This window comes from Triticum dicoccoides, chromosome 5B, assembly GCF_002162155.2.
Source record: "Triticum dicoccoides isolate Atlit2015 ecotype Zavitan chromosome 5B, WEW_v2.0, whole genome shotgun sequence".
Lineage (NCBI taxonomy): Eukaryota > Viridiplantae > Streptophyta > Magnoliopsida > Poales > Poaceae > Triticum > Triticum dicoccoides.
The window spans coordinates 425,272,797-425,295,853 of NC_041389.1; the positions used below are offsets into that span (position 1 = coordinate 425,272,797).

At 47.3% G+C, this 23,057-nt stretch overlaps 1 protein-coding gene across 3 annotated transcripts; it reads left to right on the plus strand.

Moving 5' to 3' along the window:
* Window positions 1–11,025: 11,025 nt before the first annotated feature.
* Window positions 11,026–13,388, plus strand: LOC119305648. 3 transcript variants are annotated; one of them, XM_037582115.1, is made up of 5 exons: window positions 11,026–11,407; window positions 11,502–11,623; window positions 11,757–11,886; window positions 12,456–12,713; window positions 12,829–13,388. In XM_037582115.1, the coding sequence occupies exons 1-5, from the start codon at window positions 11,179–11,181 to the stop codon at window positions 13,140–13,142; spliced, it is 1,053 nt and encodes a 350-aa protein (XP_037438012.1). In that variant the 5' UTR covers window positions 11,026–11,178; the 3' UTR covers window positions 13,143–13,388. The 3 variants fall into 3 exon arrangements, with proteins under 3 accessions (XP_037438012.1, XP_037438013.1, XP_037438014.1); XM_037582116.1 differs by having other exon boundaries at window positions 12,832–13,388; XM_037582117.1 differs by having other exon boundaries at window positions 11,757–11,877.
* The last annotated feature ends 9,669 nt before the right edge of the window (window positions 13,389–23,057 follow it).

Genomic DNA, 23,057 nt, shown 5'->3' on the forward strand with positions numbered 1-23,057 from the left:
TTTCGTTGCAATTATTTCTGGATTCAAACTATGACAGTCGAGTGCAAAAGGTACTCACCTGTTTGGTGTCATGAGGACAATTTTGCATCCCATCAACTATTCGGCTCTCCTGGGGGTCGTTGCAAGCTAGCCATAGAGCCCTAGGCTGCCCCTCCCACGTCTAGTCGTAGTAACAGAATTTCAAAATAATGTTAATATGAACATCTTGGAGTACGACAGCGAGTAGCTCTGCCGCTCTAGGCTTCTTCAGTGGACATGGAAGTGCCGGAGATGGATAGCCACATCCGGATAATGAAGTTTATATACTAACTCTCTTTTTACTCTCTTTTTAAATAGAAACCGTTTTGGTAGTTTAAATTGAACTGCCGAAGCTTCTTACATTTAGGAACATAGTGTATGATAAATAAAGAGGTAAGCAAATGCAAGATGAGTCGTCCTTCTTTCCGATCAACACACGGCGTCCTTTCTATGTTTTATGCATACTGCCTCTATGAAGAACTTGCATAATGCAATTTTTTTCCCGAAAAGGAGGTTGAAACTCTCGGCTTCTGCATCACTGCGATGCACATAATTATTTTTATTAAAGTTGATATAAGACACTAAGACCAAAGTCATCAACAAACGGAGTATAAAGTATATGCAACTGTTAGAGTTGTGTCGAATATTGTGTACAAGGTAGGTTACAATTGGACTTGTAGTTGTATTATGTTTATAGGATATGGAGTCGTGTCCTAGTAGGACACTTGTATCCTAGGCCTCTCATATATAGCGGGGGTAGACACACGATGTAACCTATGCCAACATAATAGCACCGGAACGCAGGGGAAGCCGGCGGCATGTGCCGGTGTCCAGGGCGACCGGGTGCGGTATTGTGACGGTGTCATGGGGAGGAGCGCCCATAGTCAGGCCCCGGGATGTAGCCATATCGGTGAACCTCGTTAACAAATCTCGGTGTCGTGCTTGTGTGATTACTTGGTCCTCGGATGATCGACGGAGTGCCTCGGATTTATTCTAACAAGTGGTATCATGAGCTAGGTTGTCCGGAGATTGTGGATTGTTGATTTAGAAGAAGTATCGAGTCTGAGATACAGTCGGCTACGGTGTGGCTCTCGACAAGATTGGAGAAAAGCAAGATCAGCAGAAGGCGCGTGTGCGCATGCCAGCAGGAGGCGAGACGTGCGGCGGTCGATTGATGGATCGGTCGGGCGAGCGTATAGCCCATCAGCGCGTACATGAAGCGGCGGCGGCGGGATACGTGCAATAGCCAGGAGTCTCGGCGAGATCCATTCGATCAACGCGTTGCGAGCAGCGGCGGAGCGGTCCAAGCCCTGGTGCACGTGGCAGATGTGGCCTCGGGAAGCACGGAGCGTGGCCCATATGGCTAGACGCTTAGGTGTTGGATGGTTCAATCTGGAGAGCTGCAAGTTGTGTTCAGGTGTGCGGGTAGAGCATGAAGACGCGAGATTTGTTTTGGACAAAAAGAAAGGAAACCGAGTCTCCAAATGACACCGAGATAGGCAGGCAAATCAACTGGCGAATAGAAAGAATCGCAAGGGATAATCCGTTGGAAAGCAGAAGGTCATGGCAAGGCAAAGCTAGCATTGGAAGTTTTGTGCAAGGGAGCCGATCCACCACGTGAAGGCCAAAGATTTTAATTCTCTTGGTTTTGCTTTAGTAGCATGCAGAGGTTTTGTCCGTGTGTTTGGGGCGTTGTGTGGAAAGCTCGAATAATTTTTTGCAGGGTCAGCCATACAAAGAACTATGGCGCCAACGGGTATCAACTTTGAGGTGGAGAAGTTCACGGAATTGAAAACCTTGGGTTATGGCAGATAAGAGTGAGGATTTGTTGGCACAACATGGATGCTTGAAGGCGTTGCAGAAAGTCATGTCAGCTGTGATGGAATTACTATGTGATGGATGGAAATTCGCGGAAGAAGATTTAAAAGCCTCGAGTGTGTCATACAGTCGAACGAGCTCGGCTGGGTCGGACTAGGCAGTCCAACGGATCGACGCAAGTCGGTTGGTACAGAAGACGGTGGTGGAATCGGCGACGACGACATAGATGCGTGATGCTGATGGTGACCGACTTCTGGGCGTGGAAACACGTTCGCAGGCCCCGAGGGCTTGTGTGGCTTCGACAAGACTATGGCGCGGGATTGATTCAAGATGGTGTATACACGGAGCTTGAAGTCGATGAGGCGCAGGGGTGGACTGATCATCTACCATGGAGTCATGTCGAAGGTGGAGCTGGATTGAGGGGCTACGGCGTAAGTCGACGGGGTCAGAGCCTATTCAGCAGGCGAAAAAAAGCGAGAGACACGTAGTTCGGACTGGAGCCCAGTGGTCTGATGGAAGCGTGAAACTCGTCATCGGTCGGTGATGATCGGTGGTACTCTGTAGTGGAGGTTTGAGTGGCGTGGGTTCGCGGCCCTTGAGACTCGACCGGGACAGCAGAGGCTCGACGCGGTAATAGCGGCGAGGCGTGCGGTACGCACGGCCATGGAGACGGGCCAGGGCTCTGGTGGTCATACATGTGGTGAGACAACTGCGAATTTGACTCGGGATGATTACAAGCAACGGTGAAATTCTTTCAAGTTTCAGACAGGCAGTCAAGAAAGGAGCGGTGATGTTGAGTTCAGGTAACTCTTATGTGTGACACCCAATATGTGAGTTGTTCATTTTCATGCAGGTCAGTGATCAGTGTGTGATGGCGTTGGACTGATGCTCTGGAAGTTGGGAGTACAAACTAGAGTAACAAGGAACTTAATTTTGCTCGAGTGTTGACTGTGGTCAAAAAAAGAAGGGACTACAAGTTGCAGGTGGAGTCACATGGAGTCTTTGGAGTAGCAGCGGTGCTCATGGGATAAGCTCAAGTCCAATGTACATGGAAGTTTGACACATTGACGAATTCAAGGTGGTGGAGAATATTCGCCAAGGTGGAGTTTGTTAGAGTTGTGTCGAATATTGTGTACAAGGTAGGTTACAATTGGACGTGTAGTTATATTGTGTTTATAGGATATGGAGTCGTGTCCTAGTAGGACACTTGTATCCTAGGCCTCTCATATATAGCGGGGATAGACACACGATGTAACCTATGCCAACATAATAGCACCGGAACGCAGGGGGAGCCGGCGGCATGTGCCGGTGTCCAGGGCGACCGGGTGCGGTATTGTGGCGGTGTCATGGGGAGGAGCGCCCATAGTCAGGCCCCGGGGATGTAGCCATATCGATGAACCTCGTTAACAAATCTCGGTGTCGTGCTTGTGTGATTGCTTGGTCCTCGGATGATCGACGGAGTGCCTCGGATTTATTCTAACAGCAACAACGGCAAAGCCAATACAAGGTATGAATTTAACACCTACGACCAAGTCGACTTTTTCACAATAACGCCTTCAAGAAGGAATAAACTTCCTCCTCGTTGTCGTCACCTCCGGACGAAGATGGCCAGGACAAGGATTTTCATCTTTATTACCGTGACTAACAACTAGAGGCCAGCATGTCAATAAGGAGACACCGCCTTCAACAAGGTTACGGCACAAGTCCGTCACTACCGAGCCCGACAAATAAAGATCAGAACAAGGGTTTTCGCCCCGGACATATATAGTGGCGTTCCAGTCAATGTCTTGATGGTGGCTCTTCAGAAAATCACGCCAACCAATACGCCGAGCTAGGCCGAAATGGCACTAGCATAATGCATCTACGAAGAACTTGCAAGCTCAGAAAAAATGTCTCTATGAAGAACTTGCATAATGCACCAGGGTTAGTGAAATGAACATCTCCTCGTTCTATCTTTTCTGCTGGGAAGATGACAGATGGTGAAGAAAATAAGCGTCTTGGTGGATTGATGGAAAAGACGGATAGTTACTGTGTCGACACTAAAGGTTAGATAGCGTGATTGGTGGAAAACAAGGCTCCAAAAGTGGCGGTAAAAGCGGGAAAAGTAGGAGATACGGTCTGCAATTCACGCATCTTTTTCCTTGTTGCAACACTGAACTCGCTGTAGCTCCTTTTCTCGAAAATAAACATGCTATTAAAATAATAGTACTACTAATAAGTACAGCTACCACTGTAGTAGTTCACTGATTAGCTGCTGGTAGATGGTCGATGCAGGTGTTAGCAGACTGATGCAGGTGGTCCATTCTTCCTAACCAGACGTTAGCGTAGTGCCTAGTTCCAGAACGTTTCAGGTCGAGACAACTGCACTCTAGAAACAGGCCCACCGAGCACGACTAGTGTAGCTGCTAGTTTTTTTGTTGTTTTAAAAAAAGAGTTTTGTTCAAAGGATCGACTAACCAAGCTCATTTTTTGTTTGGCGAAAGGACTAACACCTCTCATTTTTTAATCGAAAAGGAATGGTAGCTCATGTAACGATCAAAATCAACGGTTCACAACCTTTCTTTTTTTTTAAGAAAAGGAGGATGACCCCCGGCCTCTGCATCTGGGCGATGGATACGGTCACTTTATTAATTATTCTCACATGGCCTTATAAAGTCATACAACAGCAAGACTAAAGCAACCGTCTAAGCAACAACTGTCGCTACACCTATCCAATTGATGAAGGGGCGCAGATAGTCTGGGCCTAATACCAAACAGACATCGCAACCAAACCTAAACATCTAAGAGCTGAGGTCCCAACCAGGACGCCTGCCGGGTATGGGGCACCTACCAGTCCGGCGCTCCACAACCAGGACGTCTGCCGGGTATGAGGCCGCCGCAGCCACCTGCCACCAACCATCTTCAGAGTTGTACTGTTCCATGTACCGTGTCAGGTCTCTCTGCCATCGACGCCACCACGACGCCCGACAGCGTCGTCCGCCTGCGCGAGTCCATCCTCCCACAGCGAACTCCGAATCTGCACTGCGCCACGCCGTCAAGATCCGTCGCCATCAGTGTGTAAGATGAAGCACCGCTCCACCAAAGAAACCGTCCTCTGGTCCCTCGATCATGTGTGTACCTCCAAGAATGACGCCCCCAAGGGAGGAACGACACCAGAGCGCCGCCGTCATCCGATCATCCGATCTGGGGTTTCCTCCGGAGGTAGCAGAGAGTGGCCTTGAACTTCTCCACGGTGATGCCTTCAAGAAGGGAACGACGCAGATAGCGCCGCCACCGCCGGCCTTAGCAGGAGCCGAAGGCAGGTTTTCACCCAGATCAGTTCAAAGGGATCCAACTCTCGTGCCCGCGCCGCCGTCACCACCAGCACGACCAGGCAGACCTGGATTACCGGCATATCAGCGAGCCGCTGGCACCACCGCATCCAGATCGCCAGCCACTCCGGGCCGCCGCCCTCCCCCGCGTCGTCTGGGTCAGAGACGGAGCCACCGACCGCGCAGGGACCGCGGCCGCCTGCACACGCCGGAGCGCCGCCGAGATCCCAGCGCCCGCCACCGCTTGCCGAAGCCAACCGCCTGAGCACTGGCTCCACCATGGAGCCATCAAATCGAGGAGGAAGACGCGCGCTGACCACCCGCGCGTACCCCGCCGCACGCCCGAGCGTCGGCGCCACCGCGGCGCCATCAGATCGGGATGAGGAGGAGCCGACGCGCTCGCCGCCCCGCGCAGATCACGCCGCTGCCAGCGCCGCAGCGCCACCAAGCAGGGGAGCCCCGCCAGATTCGCCGGCGGCCCTACCTGTCACCAAGCCGAGCGCCGCCGCGAGGGCCGGCCGTCCCGCGCCGCCCAGTAGCCTCGCGAGGGGAGAGGGAGCCCCGCCGCCGCCGACGCACGCGCGGGCTTTGCCCGGCGGCATCCCCTGGCAATTCACAACCTCTAGCAAAGAGAATGTTTTCTCACAAAGAAACGTAATCTCTATTCGTACAGAGCAACATATAGCAATTCAAAGAAGAAACACGGAAACACACGCATGATAGCATGTGTGCATGGTGTAGCTATCCACCTACACGAATTATGATAGAGAACCTTTGTTTCTCCGTTGACCCGATGGCTTTGGGGCCGGTAGGTAACTTGCTTTTGGTTGGTTTGATACTTTGATTGATTCTGGGCGCCCAAAGATTGGAGTGACCACCACCAGCAGCCCTTGATTTTATTACGTGGAGCCCTTTTCCCTTGGATTTGTCTCACCTCTTCACATGATGAGCTGCAATAATTCAGCCCACCCCCTAAAAAAAGCAACAGTGTGCAACTGGGCAATTAAAACCTGTTCTCATTGCAAACCAGGTCGCCAAACCATTCAGCATTTCATACTGAGGGTAAGTTTGGGTTCTTTAGGAAAAGGAGGGGCTTCTGTGGGGTTAAGAAGAGGAATAGAAAATTGCTGTGTTCAAATTTGCGTTACTGTTTGAGTGTGGTGCATGGACAGGATTTTGGAGTTATGTCACTTCAATGTTGGTATGCTTTTTGCACAGCAATGTGGGACTGTAAGTAAAAAGGAGTAGCATGGATTTTCAAGGACGAAGTCGTAAATTTTAAGCTGCTCACTTTATTACATAAAAAAGATATGCATTGAGCAAAAATTGTTACAAAAAACTTAGGGCGTGTTCTTTCTTTGTTTGTAAACTTTGGAAAAAGTGTACAAATCATTTATATGTAGTGGTTTATTTTGGTGTCGTCTTTGTAACTGGGATGCCATATTTTCCTAGCCGTCTACTTCACATGTTATATACTCACTCTTTTGTCATACCTTCTTAAAGTTTTGGGATCAATTTCGTCAACTTAGATTTTCCTTTTTGGCTTGGCACAGTTTAATAGAAGGCGGAGTTCGACTCGGCGAGGTTGCGGTTGGAACTTGCGGTCATATGCAAACGTTACAAAGTTTGTTGTTTCTTCTTAGCAAAGAGTCTAGCTAGCTTATACACAGCTGTCGTCAAAGATGTTGTTTCTTCTTAATGAAGAAGCACGTTGAACTCATGTGTGTTTTCAGGGAAAAAGGTTGTGTGTCTTCTACATAAGTGTTGTAAGTTTTGATGTTTCTTATTAGTAAAGACGAAACTGCTCACTTTGTATACGATTGTTGTAAATTTTATTGTTTCCTCTTAATGAGAAGACACACTTGCCTTACAAGCGTTCTCGAAGAGTTGTTGTAAGAGAAGTTATGTCGCGTGTCTTGTACATAAGTGTCGTAAACATTGTTGTTTCTCATTAATAAGAAACTACTCAATTTGTACATGACTGTGCAATTTTTGTTCTTTCCTCTTAATAAGAAGATACACTTAATTCACACGCGTTCTCAGAAAGTTGTTGTAAGAGAAGTTATGTTGTTTAGTTTGGAATGTGGTATAGGAAAGTACATCCCTAATAACTTCCCAGATTCCAAAACATGCTCGCCTTGATCTTCAATTTCGTTAGAGCAAACTTGCAATAAGATACATGTTCTGGGCCATTGTAATGAAACGCTTTAGATGTTTTAATTAACACCCTGAATTCTAGGCATAATCTATCACCAAAATAACTACCATCTATTCAATGGAAATAAAATAAGCCTGCCATCCTTTTGAACTTTTTATATATCTTACGTGTATGATATAAATTTATATAAGTACTTAAATATGATTTCTTCTTCTTTATATTCTTTTATTTTGGTGCTTGTTGTTCAAATTCAAACTATATCCAGTAACTAGACATGTATTTAATGCCTAACAAATAATAGTGAATAAATTGAGAAAAATGCCTAACTTTGACTTGCACAATGTATTATACTACTTTTCATGTAGACCGTTATGGAGCATTTTATATAAATAATTTGAAAGGTAATATATAATGTGTCTTAATTTGATAGTTTATAAGAAAATGAAAACACAATAAGATGCAAGTAAGTGTTTGTATTATCTCAAGTGGATGTTTTTTTATAGGAGCTAAAAAGTTGCATGAGTACTCCAATATGAATTTTATGTCCATTCGAATCCCCCTTTTTTAGAAACTTGTTGTTCATATTTGAATTATATCTAGTAAATAGCTAGTGGTAATAAAATATAGTAAATAGTTGGAAGTGCATTTAATACCTCAAAAGACAAATAATTTCATAAAAGTACCTAACTTTGAAATGAAAAATTCATTTTACTATGCTCCATTTTACCATAATTGAGGCATTCTATATAATTTTTTTAGGTTCTTTACAACATAAGTTGGCATCTCAAAATATAAAATACAAATTATTACATAACAATTCGGAGCTTGAAGCTATTTTGTGCATACTAGTGTAAATGTAAGTTGCGTTATAAAGATGAAGGGAAAAATATGAAGATAACACTTCGTGGATCTCAAACTTCATAGTTTGTTTTTGAATGTTATGATGCTTCTTGCAGACACGTCACTCACAAAGAAATGCAGACTCCAAGATTTTTTTTTAAAAATCATGATCGCGTGCCAATTTTCGAAACAATATATACCACAGTTAGATTTTATGAAAGATGATAAACCAACAAGACGGATGTAAATGGTTTTCCCAAGCGGGCCTTTGATTTTTCTGCATGTTTTCTGGATATGGGCTAAAAAGTTATCGAAATACTAAAACATGAATTGTTCTTTCATTTAGAGACCTTTTTAGTTACTTGTAGTTTAGATTTTAAATATATTCGGTAAATTGCTAGAAAATATTTAATCCCTAAATAATAGAAAATAATTTTTAAAAAGGGGCCTAACATTTACATTAACAGTTTACCGTTGTATGTCCCATGTAGAAAATTTTGGATCATACAGGTAAGTAATTTTTGCAATGTACTACACATAAGACGTTAACTTAGTATTTAAAAAAAGTAAAATACAAATTATTACACAAAAAGAAGGAACATGAAGGTATATTAGTGCATAATAATGTAAAATCAAGTTGTGGTCTTTTTTTCAAGGGCAAATGGTCATAAAAATGTTTCATGGTATTCAAACTTCATAGTTTTCCTTTGAATGCTATGATGCTATCTCTCAAATGTGTGATTTTATGGATAGTTGTATTATCTATTTTTGGTGGAATTTTATAATTTTATAGATAACTCATACAAGATCATCATACGAGGCCATGCCATTTTTTGTAAATTTTATACCAAATTAAGATTTTATTAAAGAAAGAAAAAATGCATGCAAAGGTTTGAGTTTCTATGAGCAAGCATTTTTTTAAATATTTTGTGGATATAATCCAAAATGCATAGAATTACTTAAATAAGAATATTATTTGAATTGAGGGGTTTTATTTTAGATACATGTAGTTCCAGTTTGAATTATACCCACTAAGTAGCTAAGAATTCATTTAATGCTTAAATGAGTAGCAAGTGATTTTTTTAAAAAATCCTTAACTTTTGCACGAACAATGTAATGTACTCCCTCCGTTCCGATTTACTCGTCGTGGTTTTAGTTCAAATTTGAACTGAAACCACGATGAGTAAATCGGAACGGAGGAAGTAGTACGTTCGATGCAAAAAAATAGAGTAACCCAGATAAAATATGTTTTGAATGCACTACACGAAGTACCTTAACTTGGTGATTCAAAAAATAAAAATATAGCTTGCATAACAATATGGAACATGGTTCTAATTAATCTAAAATGAAGATGCAATCTCCATATTTTTGTGTACCCACGACTGCTTTTCGTTGACAATAACCAAGACCAAAACCCTAAGATGTTAAGATAGCTTATGTAGTTGGCATTGGAATTAAGATATCTGGTCATCTTTCTCACACTCGAAGTGAAAAACATGTTCTATTCAACTCAATGAAGGACATGATGCTTATGCTGGTGAATTGTTTACTTGAAATCATCCAGGGGCACTCGATCAACAATAAATTACATTTTAACAAAAAAAAACTCCCTTGAGAACCTACGTCGGTGAGGGGTTATGAGATTTTGGGGAGCGTTTCGGTGCAACTGTTCGCTCTGAATCGACAACATTTGTGTCTGCCTGCTTCGACTACTTTATGGCGGACGACCACCTTGCCTTCACCACTATGCTCCAAGATGTTGCACCAGAGTTCCTGGTGCCCTCGTATGTAATGACCCTCTTTCTTTTGACGTGTGCCATTGATCCATATGCGTATGTGCTAGATGTTTTTAAGTCTCTTGTGTATGAATTGCCATGTCAGTAATCTTGTGATGATACTAACCTGGATTAAGATTAAACAAAAGCTGCCTAATTTCCTAACAATACATGTATCCGTGTAAGAAATATATGATTTTGGAGCTTTTAACTAGCATTTTTTTTATTTTAGGAAAATGCCGGGCTCCAGTAGCCAAAACATCGCACTCGTGTTTGGGTGCAAGTATTCTGGCTCGTGCCTTTGTGCATCTCCAAGCAGAGACCAGGACAGGTGCTACAACCCAATTGCCGTCACCCTCTGACCAGTGAGATCACCGAACTAGCAGCCACCTGCGTGGCTTTGACCTCCTGTAACAGACGCGCGCAGACCTGCAATCTGCTTTAACCATTCACAATAATAAACTCAAACATTTTGCACACTTTGAGGCAAAAATACTTACTTAAAATAACAGTGACACGTGATAAGGGAAGGCGTCAAAGACTTAAAGCCGACGGCTAAACAAAGCACAAAGCCGTCGTAATTCAGAACCCTCGCCGACATATTTCGAATTGCCGCAGCCTGTGGAGGCGATTCCCGGGAACAAAACGATCGTATCGGCAGGCAAAACAAAAGCAGGTGAGGATCGAAAGAAAGCGAAAGAGAAGATTACAACGGGAGCAGTAAAGAAAGCGGATCGAGGAAGAAGCTAACGTACATCGCCCAGCCAAAGGCCAAAGCGGCGGCACGTAGAGGAAGGCAGCGAGCGAATCACGAGGAAAGCAAGCCGGGAGATAGAGAGAGAGCAGTCAGCCAACCACCCCTATCTTTTGCTTTCGTTGCTTCGTTTGGACTTTGGTACTACGTACGTACTCTGCTAACTGACTTTGGCCGCGACTGACACTGGACTGACCCCGGCGAGCGAGGTCGCCCCAAGGGAAGGAAATAAAACAAGTGACGCATTGGCCAACTGGTGTATGTACACAGGGGGTGCGTTACGGGGCGGCGGTGGACTTGGCATGCATGTCGCGGCTGCACGCTCTGGGCTCTGGCGTTGGAGGGAAAAAGCCGTCCTATTTAAGCACGCCCGGCCGCCGCACTCTGACCGCCCCGCTCACACACACTCGCTCCCTCTCTCTCTCTCGCTCGCTAGCTCTCGGTGCCAGACAAGCGAGTGACGCGGCTCATCATACCGAGGGAGGCCGTTGCTGCTGCTGCACCATGGAGACAGCGCAGGAAAGAGAGCTGCTGCAGCTGCAGCTGCAGGGGTGGCCTTTCCACGCCATGCCGCCCAGCTTCGACGCCGGCAACGGCGCCTACAGCGGCAGCGGCAGCAGCAGCATGAGCAGCGACGTCGGCGGCGGCGACTCCTTCCTGCTCGGGTGGGAGCAACCGTTCGGCGGCTGCTTCGGCCTCGCCGACGCGCAACTCCACGACCTCTTCCCCCTCTGTACGTCGTGCGCGCGCCGGCATCATGCCCGTGCTCTGTTTTCCTCTTCGGCAGCTCCGGCAGAGAATTGAACTCGCCGTTTCTTCGACTGCAGGCATGATGGAGCCGCTCGCGTTGTCGCCGGCCGCGACGTCCACGGCGGCGGACCTCCCGTCGGAGCAGCAGGTCCCGGCGCCGGCGGCAATGCCCAACGGGGAGCTCGGCGACCTCCTGCTGGTACACACACGCTGCCCGGCGAAGCAACCTACTATCCTTATCTTTCGCGTCCGAATTAACTACGGCAGTTTCTTGCGAGATTTCCTCGGTCGTGTTAAAACCGTCGCTTTCTCTCATTGTTTCCTCTCGGCAGAATTTCTGGGACGCCGGTGATGCGAGAGAGCGGCCGGTCGCAATCAATTCGGGCTGCGTGCCACCGCAGCACGAGAAGAGCAGCCAGAGCAGCGCTGCCACGGCCACGAACTCTTTCCTCTGTAAGCAAAGTCCGTCCCTCCCTCTCTCAGACTCCATTGATCGGCTTCAGCTCTCGGTAGGCCTGTGTTCTTTCCTCTAGGTCTCTGCCCCGGTCCTTGGCACATCACCAAGGAGGCAAGGACAAAGCACAAAATCGTAGAGTTCGCATTTAACTATGGAAGCTTGTCAATGCCATGCGTTCAAAAACGCCATGTGGGGCCGGGGTGGGTGGGTGGGACCCGCCCAAGATTAGCAGCGCCTAATTGTCATGGCCTGATGACCCTATGATTTGCGCATGGTCGCTAAGTAATATATACTCCAGTACTATATCGCGGTACGGTAGGATTGCACCATAATAGTATTGCAATGTGCATGTTATAATAGTGTGGACTTGTTAGTGAGCACGTAGAGACAGGCGCTTCTTTTCAAGTAAAGACAGATCTGGGTGTTGCATGTTTAGATGGTAGCAAAGATTCTAATCTTGTGCGGGACTGCTCCTGCCAAAGTCACACCTTTTACGTGATCACTTCATTATTTTTAAGGCACACTGGGTATGTGAATTGAATGATTATTAATCGGTTGATGATCGCTGCCGCAGATGATGAGGACGATCTTTTGGGCTCCATTTTCTCCAAGAGGCCCACCCTGGCAGAAGAACCACCCGTGCTCTTCCTCGCCCCGGCGGAGGCGGAGCCCCTCCCCAGCACCTCCTCCTCCTCCAGCTGCCACGCGGACCCACATGCCAGCGACGCCGGCGGGGCCCGGGCTCAGGACACCACCACCAAGCCAAGTGGCGCGCGGGCCCCGCCTCTCCCTCGCTGCTCCTCCTCGTCGTTGAAACGGGCGACACCAGAAGGTGCTCTCTCGACCTCGACGCGACACGCTTCACAGTCACCTCCACCCACTCTCAAGAACTGTCTAATCACATAATCTAAGGAGTAATTAACTTTGACTGGCGTCGTGTCTGGCAGCAGCATCGGAGTCGGCGGAGGCGGAGTGCAGCCAGAGCGGCGGCAAGCGGCGGAAGGTGTCGGCGAGCGTGCTGTGCCCGTTCGCCGTGCTGAAGCCCGACGGGCTGGACGGCGGCGCGACGCTGGCGGACATCAACGCGCGCATCCTCATGCGGCCGGCGCGGCCCGTGCGGCACCCCGTCGGCGAGTACGCGTGCGCGCCGCGCGTGCTGGCGGCCGACGCGCCGGGCATCTCCGGCAGGGCCGTCTCGGGGTTCACGAGGCTGCACACCCCCGGCCGCGGCACCATTACCATCATGAGGACGCGAGGCTAATGCATCCATCATTGCAGGCCATGTCTGCCTGCTGCGCCCATGGACGACGATGCATGATGATGGCGTACTCCGTGTAGATTAGCCCGGCTCAATCAGTGCATGGCTAGCTAGATAGACGCTCGATCGCCAGCCAGCAGCACGTAGCAGTACTCCCGATCCCGAGTTCCGATGCCGTGTAATTATATGCTCGATTATTACATAAGGAGTGGGTGAGTGAATGAATAAAATCCTTCCATTTCTCTTCTCCGGATCTCGTTTTTCATCTTCTTCTCGGATGCTCTGATAGCGATAGCGAAGGTTTCCTTGGATCGTCCGTCGCCGTTGCAAGGAACAAAGCCCGGCTGCTGGCCCCTGTCCTTGTGCTCCTGGTAGCCAAGCAGGCTGTGTTTACGGCCGCATACATACAACCCCGAAAAGCTGAAAGCAACTGCCTTTCCTTTTGTCTGCAAGGCGTGGGCCCGCTCCTTAATTCGAGCTGCCTCCATGGCTCTTTGCATGAGATCTTTTTTTCTTTTTGCAAAAGAATGGACTTGACTTGAGCATACATTGTTAATCACCACTCACTGCAAAGCCTTCCTCTGGAATGGCTTCTTTCTGTTTGTTTAAAACAAAACGCTGTCCGGCAAAGAGAATATACGAAGGATAAAGACGGTGGTAGAGCACGGCAGGATAAAAACTACTTCCTTCATTCCACAATGTAGTGCCTATACATTTTTATGAAAGTCAAACTTTATCAACTTTGACCAAGTGTATAGAGAAAATTGTCTACATCTACAATACCAAACATGTACATTTTGAAAATATAACTCACAATTTATCCAATGATGTGCATTTGGTATTCCAGACGTACCTACTTTTTTATATAAACATGGCCAAAGTTTATAATGTTTGACTTCTGTAAAAAATCTATAGGCACTACATTATAAAAGCGGAGGGAGTACCAAAGTAAAAAAGATTAAGAAATAAAGAAAGACAGTCGAGAGGATTTGATTTGAGGAAACGAAAGCAGGGTTCGGGACGGGAGCAAGGTAAAAAAGCAAAGCGGGACGGGTTCATCATTGTGGTCACGCAAAAGCAGAGCAAAGCGTGGCCGCCGGGACACTGTAGCGTGCTCGCCCGCTACACGGGCAGGGCAGGGCGGAACCGGCTCCTCTACCGTGCTGTTAAGCACGGCACCCTGCCGTGCCTCCTTGTGGCGCTAGTGGACGCAGGCATATGGGCCTTGCCAAAAACCAATGTAGCTACCCAGCCCATCCGTTCGATGCATCACACACCTGAATAGATTAACGAATTAGTAATTATAATTAATACAGTACATGACTAACTAAAGTAAACTTGTTTCAAAAAAATAGTTTTACAAAATCTCAGTCTTTTTTTTTACGTGGAGCGCAATATGTCATTTTCCTATTTTCTATTTATTATTTTAATCCATTCAATTGTACTTTTAATTTTATTTTTGTGTGCTTTTATTTTTACCACATCCGCCGACCACACATAATTTTAGCTGCCTTCCAACCGATCGTGTGCAACTGCAGTGGCATGCATGTGCACCGGTGATCTGCCCCTTGAGTTCATGAGGGTGGGAGATTTGTTGAGAGAGCGAGCGAGCGAGGCGATGAGGGCGAGCGCTCAGGCGATCCAGAGACTATGGATATTCCTCCTATTAGGGAGAGAACAAGTGTCGCGCCTTGGTCGGCTGCATAGCCGCCTCTCTCATGACTCTAACAAATATATTCATGTATTAAAAACATAAAACTAGAAAAAGAAGAATGAAAGAAAAGTGTGTTATTTAAAATCATATTTTTTTAATACATTGTGAAACTTGTGAGCGAGGCGGCTACACAACCGAGCAGGAAACTCTAGCCGCAACCCGGTGGCGACCAAAGGGATACAACACGACGATCTTTAACTATAGTTAAATGCGATCGATGGACATGCAATTGTAGTTGCACCCGCATGCCCTGACGTGCGACTGCAGTTGCGCACGATATGTTGGCATGAAATTCTAGTTTTGTTTGGGCGATGAATGTGGTAAAAATAAAACCGACACACATAAAAATAAATGTACCAATCAAACTGGTCAAAATAATAAATAGAAAGGACATATTCCGCTTTGAGCAAAATAAGACTGAGATTAGCAAAGCAATTTTTTCTGAAATGAGTTCATTTTTGTTTCACAGTATTATCTAAAAGAACACAAAAACAAAAATAAAGGTACCAATCGAACCGATTAAAATAATAAATAGAAAATAGGAAAATGACATATTCTGCTCCAAGTAAAATAAGATTGAGATTTAATAAAAATGTTTTTCTGAGATGAGTTTATTTTCGTTAGCCATGTATTGTATTAATTATAGTTAATTCATTTTTCTATTTTTAGGTAATTAATCTTTTTTTAGTAGGACGGTGTGATGGATAGAACGGCTGGGCTGAGTTAGTTTTGTTTTTGACAAGGCCCATATGCATGCGACCGCTAGCGCCACAAGGAGGCACGGCAGGGTGCCGTGCTTAACAGCACGGTAGAGGAGCCGGACGGGGGCAGGGCACGGCACGGCGGCGAACGCTACGGCGGAGCAGAGCATGTCGCAAAAGGGAAATGTTCCCCCTGCCCTGCTGCTGCGATTCAAATGAGAGGGTACGTAGGTCGATCGAGTGGCTGGTGGTAGGAAAAGTCAGGGCGCACAAGGTTCCAGGACTGCCGATGATGCACGCGGCAAGTCAACACGCCGCTGGGAGATAATGTGGGCATGCCTGATTGTTCATGGGGATTTCGTAGGGCACAGGTGGTGGATTCCGGCAGAATTTGGGCGTCAGTCGTGTGATGAGTGCCGTCCTGGCTCTGTGGCTCAAGGCTGTGGTCAAAGCTGTTTCGTGGATTCCAAACTCATGACATCAATCGGACGGCGTGGACGATGGCTGGCTGTGGGTGTATCTTGTGAATGTGTGTGGTGGGACAGTGGTCGCCAGAGGTTAGGTTAAGGTCAGCCATGCACCAACTTTTGAATTAAATGCGTGGAAGCAGAAGATTGTCGAATAAAAAGTAGTGTTGAGCTTTTCAGTTTCAAAATCTGGAATTCATAATTCAGCTAAAGTTGAATAATTTGAGGCAACTTTTGGTTTGAGGGGATCATAGTTTCGTTTATCATTCGTAAGAATTTGATAATAATGTCCAGGTGGATTTGTAAAATTCATGTCCAGGTGGAAATTTTCTACATTTTTCCTTGGCTACATTTCTTTGAATCACATGCATGAATAGTATCACTGTAGGAAAAAAATCTTATGATTTTTCTCCATTTATCCTTTGAACAAAAGAGGCCATCAGTACCTTTCTGTAGGAGTACTCAAAGTAAATTTCAGATGTGAATATTCTACTCCATCCGTATTTATTTACTTCCAATATTAGCTTGTATTAAGTCAAACTTGGCTAATTTTGACCAACTATAGATAACAAATTATTTACGGCTACAATACCAAACAAATACCATTAGATTCATCATTGAATATATTTTCATGCCATATATACTCACTTTGTCTTAAAATATAAGACAGAGTAAATACTCATATTGTTTATATTTTGAGACATGGGTAGTATTTGTTATGGTAAATACTCGTATTATTTTCAATAAACTTTGTCAAATTTATAAAGTTTCACTTTATACAAACCTAATATGTAGAGTAAAAACAAATGTAGAGAATATTTGCTACGTATAACCTGGAGGATTTTTCTTCTTCCAGCTGAGTATATTAAACCCGACTTATCTCCTTCCCTTGGCAGCTAGGGCAAACTCTTCCCTCCAGACTTTGCCGGTGAGCCCGTGGATTCGTCTCCCCTCCACCTTCCGCTCCGGCGGCCGGTGGCAGGGAGGGGAATCTCGGTGCCTCCGCTTCGTATAGTAGTTCAGGTTAGGATTTTTTTAGTCCTCGCAGGTGTGGCGCTCGGGTGGATGGCGGCGCTTTTTCTTCAAGTTTGTATTTCGTGCTCCGATCCTCCTCGAGTTTGTCCATCTGGACGTAGTTGACAGAGGTCCGGCGTACATTCCTACTGTCTCCTTCGGGCAGTGAGGTTAGGATTTCTCGTCGTGTGGCGAGATTTGGTGTGAGGTGCTTCAGATCTATTCAAGGGTTCAACGACGACAACCACGGCTCCAAGATGCTAGTCCTTAGGGGCACGTGTACGAAGACTTCCCGGCTGGTCAAGCCGGCTCCAATAAGGGAGCGGCGACAGCGGCACGTCGGCGGCTCCTTCTGGCGGAGATAGTGATCGTTCGGTGGTCTCGGTATCTTGATGCTATTTTTATTATATTTGAGGTTCTTTGTATTTCCAGTGAACTTTAATAATAAATCTGAATCATTTTCACACAAAAAACTTATCTCTTTTTTTTTTTACGAAACCATAACATACTATCTATTATTATGTATATGAATATATTGGCATGAAACACATGAGATTCCCTATTTTACCTTCGACCTACCAACAGCTACCACCCATTTGATGCATGGGCCATTCCACCTTGTTGAGACCCCTCTCGTGTTAATTCCCCTAAGACTTGATCCATGCGATTTAAAGTACTCGTGACATAGCGCTGAGGCATTATTTAACGTGAAGAACTTCACGAGGCATGATTCGGACCAAGGTTTGGTAGAGCTAGAGCGTGCATGCAGTTACTGCTGCACCCACCCACCTACATGTAAGTTGGCCTACACATGTTAACGTGCGCGGCAAACTTGTGGCTGGAATCAGTGCAGATCAACTCTGGGCCTGTAATTAGTGCATCTGCAGAGTATATATTTGGTTTCAAAGCTGCGGGCTAATGCGGGCCTGACAGTGTTCCAAACTTCCAACACACAAAAATAATGCAGATTTTGACTGCTGAAAGCTTATTACAAGGCGGCAGGAAAGGCATGCAGACAGAGGAAAAGTCGAGTTGAATTCGTTGCATGCACGCATGTTTGCTGACATCTTAATACCAGGGACGATAAGCTGCTAGTGACAATTGCACCACCATTTAAACGCAATGAAGCATGCAACGCGGCCGTACGCCTCACGATAATGCGACGTACGCTCCTCGCAAATCAGTCAGTGATGTTTCCACTAGCTGCCTCCCCGGTTGGAACCCTCCCTCTCTCACGCACAAGTCAAAACCTCAGCTTTCTATGATTGCTTTCATGGCTACGGAGATTTGAAATGGTACGTGCGTGTGCCCCCTGCCGGCCGCCGATCATGGGGCGTACGAGCTAGCTAGCCTCCCGGGGCAAGCGGACAAGGGGGAGAGAAGAGAAAAACATGACAAGCCAAAGATCGCAGAGGGACGTGCATGCTGACATGCAAGTCGAGCAGTGTACCGTGTACGCACTGCGACTCTGCGAGTGTAGTATAGTACTACGCCCGTGTGTAATGCGACGCAGGGTGGCAAAACAAATCAGATCTGGACGGAGACCGAGAAAACCGGTGTTGGATCGGTTCGGTCGGTATGATTCATGCGTACTATCAATGCGGCCGTACTGCGGAGTAGTACTGCTAGATGCGTGGAAGATCGGATACGGTGGTCAATCATGGCATGGGTCTCCCAGCCAGCCAGTTTGGCTCGCGCCGGCGCGCGAGCGGGGTCATCATGCCGTGTCGCGGCCGGGCCGGCCACCACCGTCGCCTGCTCGTATTTACTTCTCGTGACAACATTTAGCGTCGCCGCGGTGGCGGCCTGCCTGAGGTTGGTGGCGGAACTGGCGATGGTTAGTCTTTGCTGCCGCTTCAGTTATGCTATGCACCGACGCAACGCCAGCCTTGCGCGCGCCCACCTCAGATCGAGATGAGGAAATGGTTTCTGAATCGGCTCGGTCGACGTCAAAAGCAGAGAGCGGCGGGCAAGTCGCAAGTGCATGGCTTGGTTCCCGTCCTCAACGCTAAGTATTTGAGAAAAGAAAAGAGTATTGCTGGTCATGCTAGCTCATGCATGTATGTAGTACGTATTGCTACTACCTTTTATGTTTTGTTTTCGGGGAGCTTGAAGTGTGCTCATATTTGCAGCGTTAAGGATTTTGGGGAGCAGTACGCCTGCATGCATGGCAAAAGCTACCCACCCTGCCGTGCTGGCGCTGAGAAACTGTGCTGCGGTTGTCGCAATCTCGGCGTGTTGCTACTGCAGAGCTCACCGTACGTGTTTCCGGCGCTACTTTGGTCGACATGAACTAGTGGAGTTGTTACGCTGTACTATAGCAGAACGCTACGTCGCCACCTTATGATCCGGTGACTTGTTTGGTGTACGGTGTGCATTCTGTGTTTCTCTAGGATATGTCTGTGTCGTTGAGCTGTTATTATCATGAGGCAAAAATACTCTGCTCTCACTGCTTTTATCTTCCTTTCCTACGACTTGTATGAATCCTGTATTTTTCTTATCGATAATTGTCTGTGTGGTGCAACGGGAGTATACACATTTTAGTATGTTAGTCTGTTACTGCACCTCTATCGTTTGTACATTTGCGGCACTAAAATTTCAGTAAATTTTTATATGCAATGACCGTGATTTACCTGTCATTTTATTGTAAGCACTTATTTGATAAGAACTAATGCCTTTACAAATGAAAAAAAAATGAATTTTGTACATCAATAAGGCGTGGGGCGGTTAAGCCGTGGTTTTAGGGGCCACCGACAGGAGAAAAGCCAGAGATGAAGGGGGGGGGGGCGGAAATAAAAATAGGGAGGAAGGAGGGGAGAACAAGCAAAATGGGAACCTTATACATTTTTTTAGGTAGTAGAGAGGCGAGATGGCGGCAACTCTCTGAAGATGGAATAAGGTTCTACAAGTCTAGTCAGCGTCTTGGTGGTGCTACTAGCGTTGAAGGAGGACGTGTAGAGGTTTTTCTACGGCGGATCTTGCGGGATTCAGCCGGCGCTTTGTCTTCGGTGGATCCCCATGAAGCCATTGTTCATTCATCTGTGTTCATGTGTCTACAAGTTGGACCCTTTCGATCTACACTTCTCTTTATCGACGACGATTGCTGTTCTGATGCGCTATTCTATGGGGCCTTAACATGACGACTTTCGGACTGTCTACTACAACCAGAGGCATAGACAAACCCTAGATTGCCTGGGCCATGGCCTGGGGCGTAGTGAGCGACCTCAATGTGGATTATAGCAACACTATCATACTGTAGCCACAATAACCACAGTAGCTCAAAGGATGGCCTGGGGCGTAGAAAGTTCATGAGTACGACACTAATTGCAACAACCTTTGCCCGGCTACAACAATGTTTGCCTAGTTTCGATGAGGGTGGGGTCAGTGGCGAAGCCATGCATGATCTGTGCAGTCAAATGACTACACAAGTTTTTGGCAAAAGCATCATACAATAAGTATATACATGCAGAAAAAATCATAAATACATATATATGACTACACAAATTTGAGTTGACCTCGCACCGCCACTAGGTGGGGTGATGACGGTGATGCGCCTTCAACTCACTCTAGCACTTTTAGTTGTCGCTAGGTGGTGCACTGACCTAGATGTATTTTTTTAGTATTCTTTGTACCACGTTTCAGAAGTTTGTACTCCCTTCAATAAGGTTGGAAAAAGCAGTAGGCGTAAGTGAGGCGGGGCCTTTGCCTAGTGCATAGGAGGTGCTTAAGCACCCTAACCGCCGCCTAGACGGTAATATAGTTTTTACCATCATGGTGTATTCGTCATATTATATGTGTAAGAATATTAATTTAGGGCATATAAATAATTTAACTACCAACTAGTGGCGTTGCAATATGTTCCGTTTGGCATATCAATACAATATGTCATGATTTCTTGTTCGAGTAGACAGTTTCTTGCTTGCCCTGCTTAAGCGTGGCTAAACGCGGCACTGCCTTTTCCAATCGCTATATGGATAAGAGGGAGTAGCATAATTTGGTGGACTAATCACTGGGGCTAGACCTGACATCCGAAACACATTAATTAAAATATATTCATGCAACGTAGGCGATCGATCAATTGCAGCACAAAAGAAGTGCTGCAGTGCAGTGCATTCTGGGGAACACTGGTAGTCTGGTACGCACCGTGCGATTAGTGCAATGCATGCAGCGCACGTACGTACGCGACCAGAAAGTGACCCAGTGACGAAGGGTTCATGCATGCATGCATGCATGGCCTTCGAAACTTGTGTCGGCGTCGGGGTACGTCTGACGATAGGAAGGAGACCTTCGGCTCGATCTGGGGCCTCTCGACAGGGCCGGCGGCTGGCCGGATCGATCGACCGAGCCCCTACCTGAAAGCACACGAACTGACTGATCGAGAAGGAGGGCCGCGACAAACATAAACGGATGGGGGAAACCAAACTGGTGGCATGCATACACTTGCATTCTCCATACGTACGTGCACGATGATACTAGGTGAGTGCGCACACTGCAAGCGGCGTGGCGTGGATAGGTCGATCGTGTCGGCCGGCCACTGCCAGGCGCTGCATGCGCCATGGGCAGATGTGACGGCACACCGCGCTCGATTGATCGATGATCTCGGCTGCTCGCGCGGAGGCGCACAGGCGCATTGGGTGACCGGCCGGCCGGCCGTGCATGATTGCGCCCCCCACGCTGGCTGCCACGCAGGCTATAGGGTAAAAAAGCGATCGACTGTGAGCAACGCAGACTCCGAGGCACCCCGTCCGTCCGTCTCTCCTGCGACTGGTGTGCCATCGTCCTTTCCCGGACCGGCGGGGGGACCCGACCGCCGGCGCGTGCCGCCGTGGCTAATCGATGGGCGCATGAGTGCGTGCGTCCATGGACGTGCCTGGTCGATCGATGATTTCTTTTCTCCCCAGGAAGAGCATGTCTTCTTCTGTTTAGCAGTGCATGTCGTGCGTACGCGACTGATGTATGCATGTGGTATGCATGCCCTCGACCATGATCCTTCCATGCCACGCCACATGCCATGCACGCGTTCTCGGCGCACTACGGCGACTCCACTCCACCGCGGCGGGACACCAGTACAATACACCACTGAGCACTGGCTGGCCGGAGATTTTCAAGCGACAGGCGGGAGCAGAGCGTCCTGGCCCAACCTATGGTACTGCAAATGAAAGCTGTCCGGCCCTCGCTCGAAGGCCAGTACGTGCGTGCAGGTGTGTAGCCTGCCTGCATGCAGCTAGTGGGCGAGCGACATGGCCTGGCCTCGCTTGGCCGCTTTCATTCTGTCCGTGTGCGCCGAACCGAGCCGCACGACGACGGCGAGGACACGCACCGATCGGACGGACGCGGCCTCGCATGGCTACATGGGTTTCGGTACAATGATTGGCGATTTTCGCTCGCCGCGGCACTGTAGAAAGAAATCAGGGGGCTGCAATGCATGCATGCACGGCGCAGGCTGCGGCTGCGACCGGCTAGCTCTACTGCAGAGAGGGTCGGAGGGCTGTGACTGTAGCATGTAGAGTAGGTATATGCCGCGTGCGTCTTGTACGAATATGGTACTCGGAATTCCGTCGGGATCGGGGAGAGGCAGCTTTCTGTCGTGCTGCCGCAGCTTTGCGCTGCCGTTCGTTCAAAGTAATACAGTAATGACCTGGTTTGTTTACCGAGAATAAAAGTTTGAACCATTTTGAGGAGATGGCAGGAGCAAGAGGCCTTCAATCTCTCGGATAACACACTTATGAAGTTATTATTTTTTAACCGGGCTAATCCCCTTTCCATTAAAGATATAACGAAAATACAGCCAAATCCAAGTCCACACAAAAGGGAAAGGGAAAAGGCGAGTTCAAGCACTTCAGGGAAACCTGTTGTGAGCGCTCGCAATCGAAAAGCCCACTACGAGGCAAAAACCCTGAAGCACCATCGACACGCAGCTAACATCAACAAGATCAGGTTCCATCACAGCCTACGCGGAGACAACATAATAAGAGGAGCAGACTACAAAGAAAACTACTAAGATCTTCGGATGGAGCTTCCC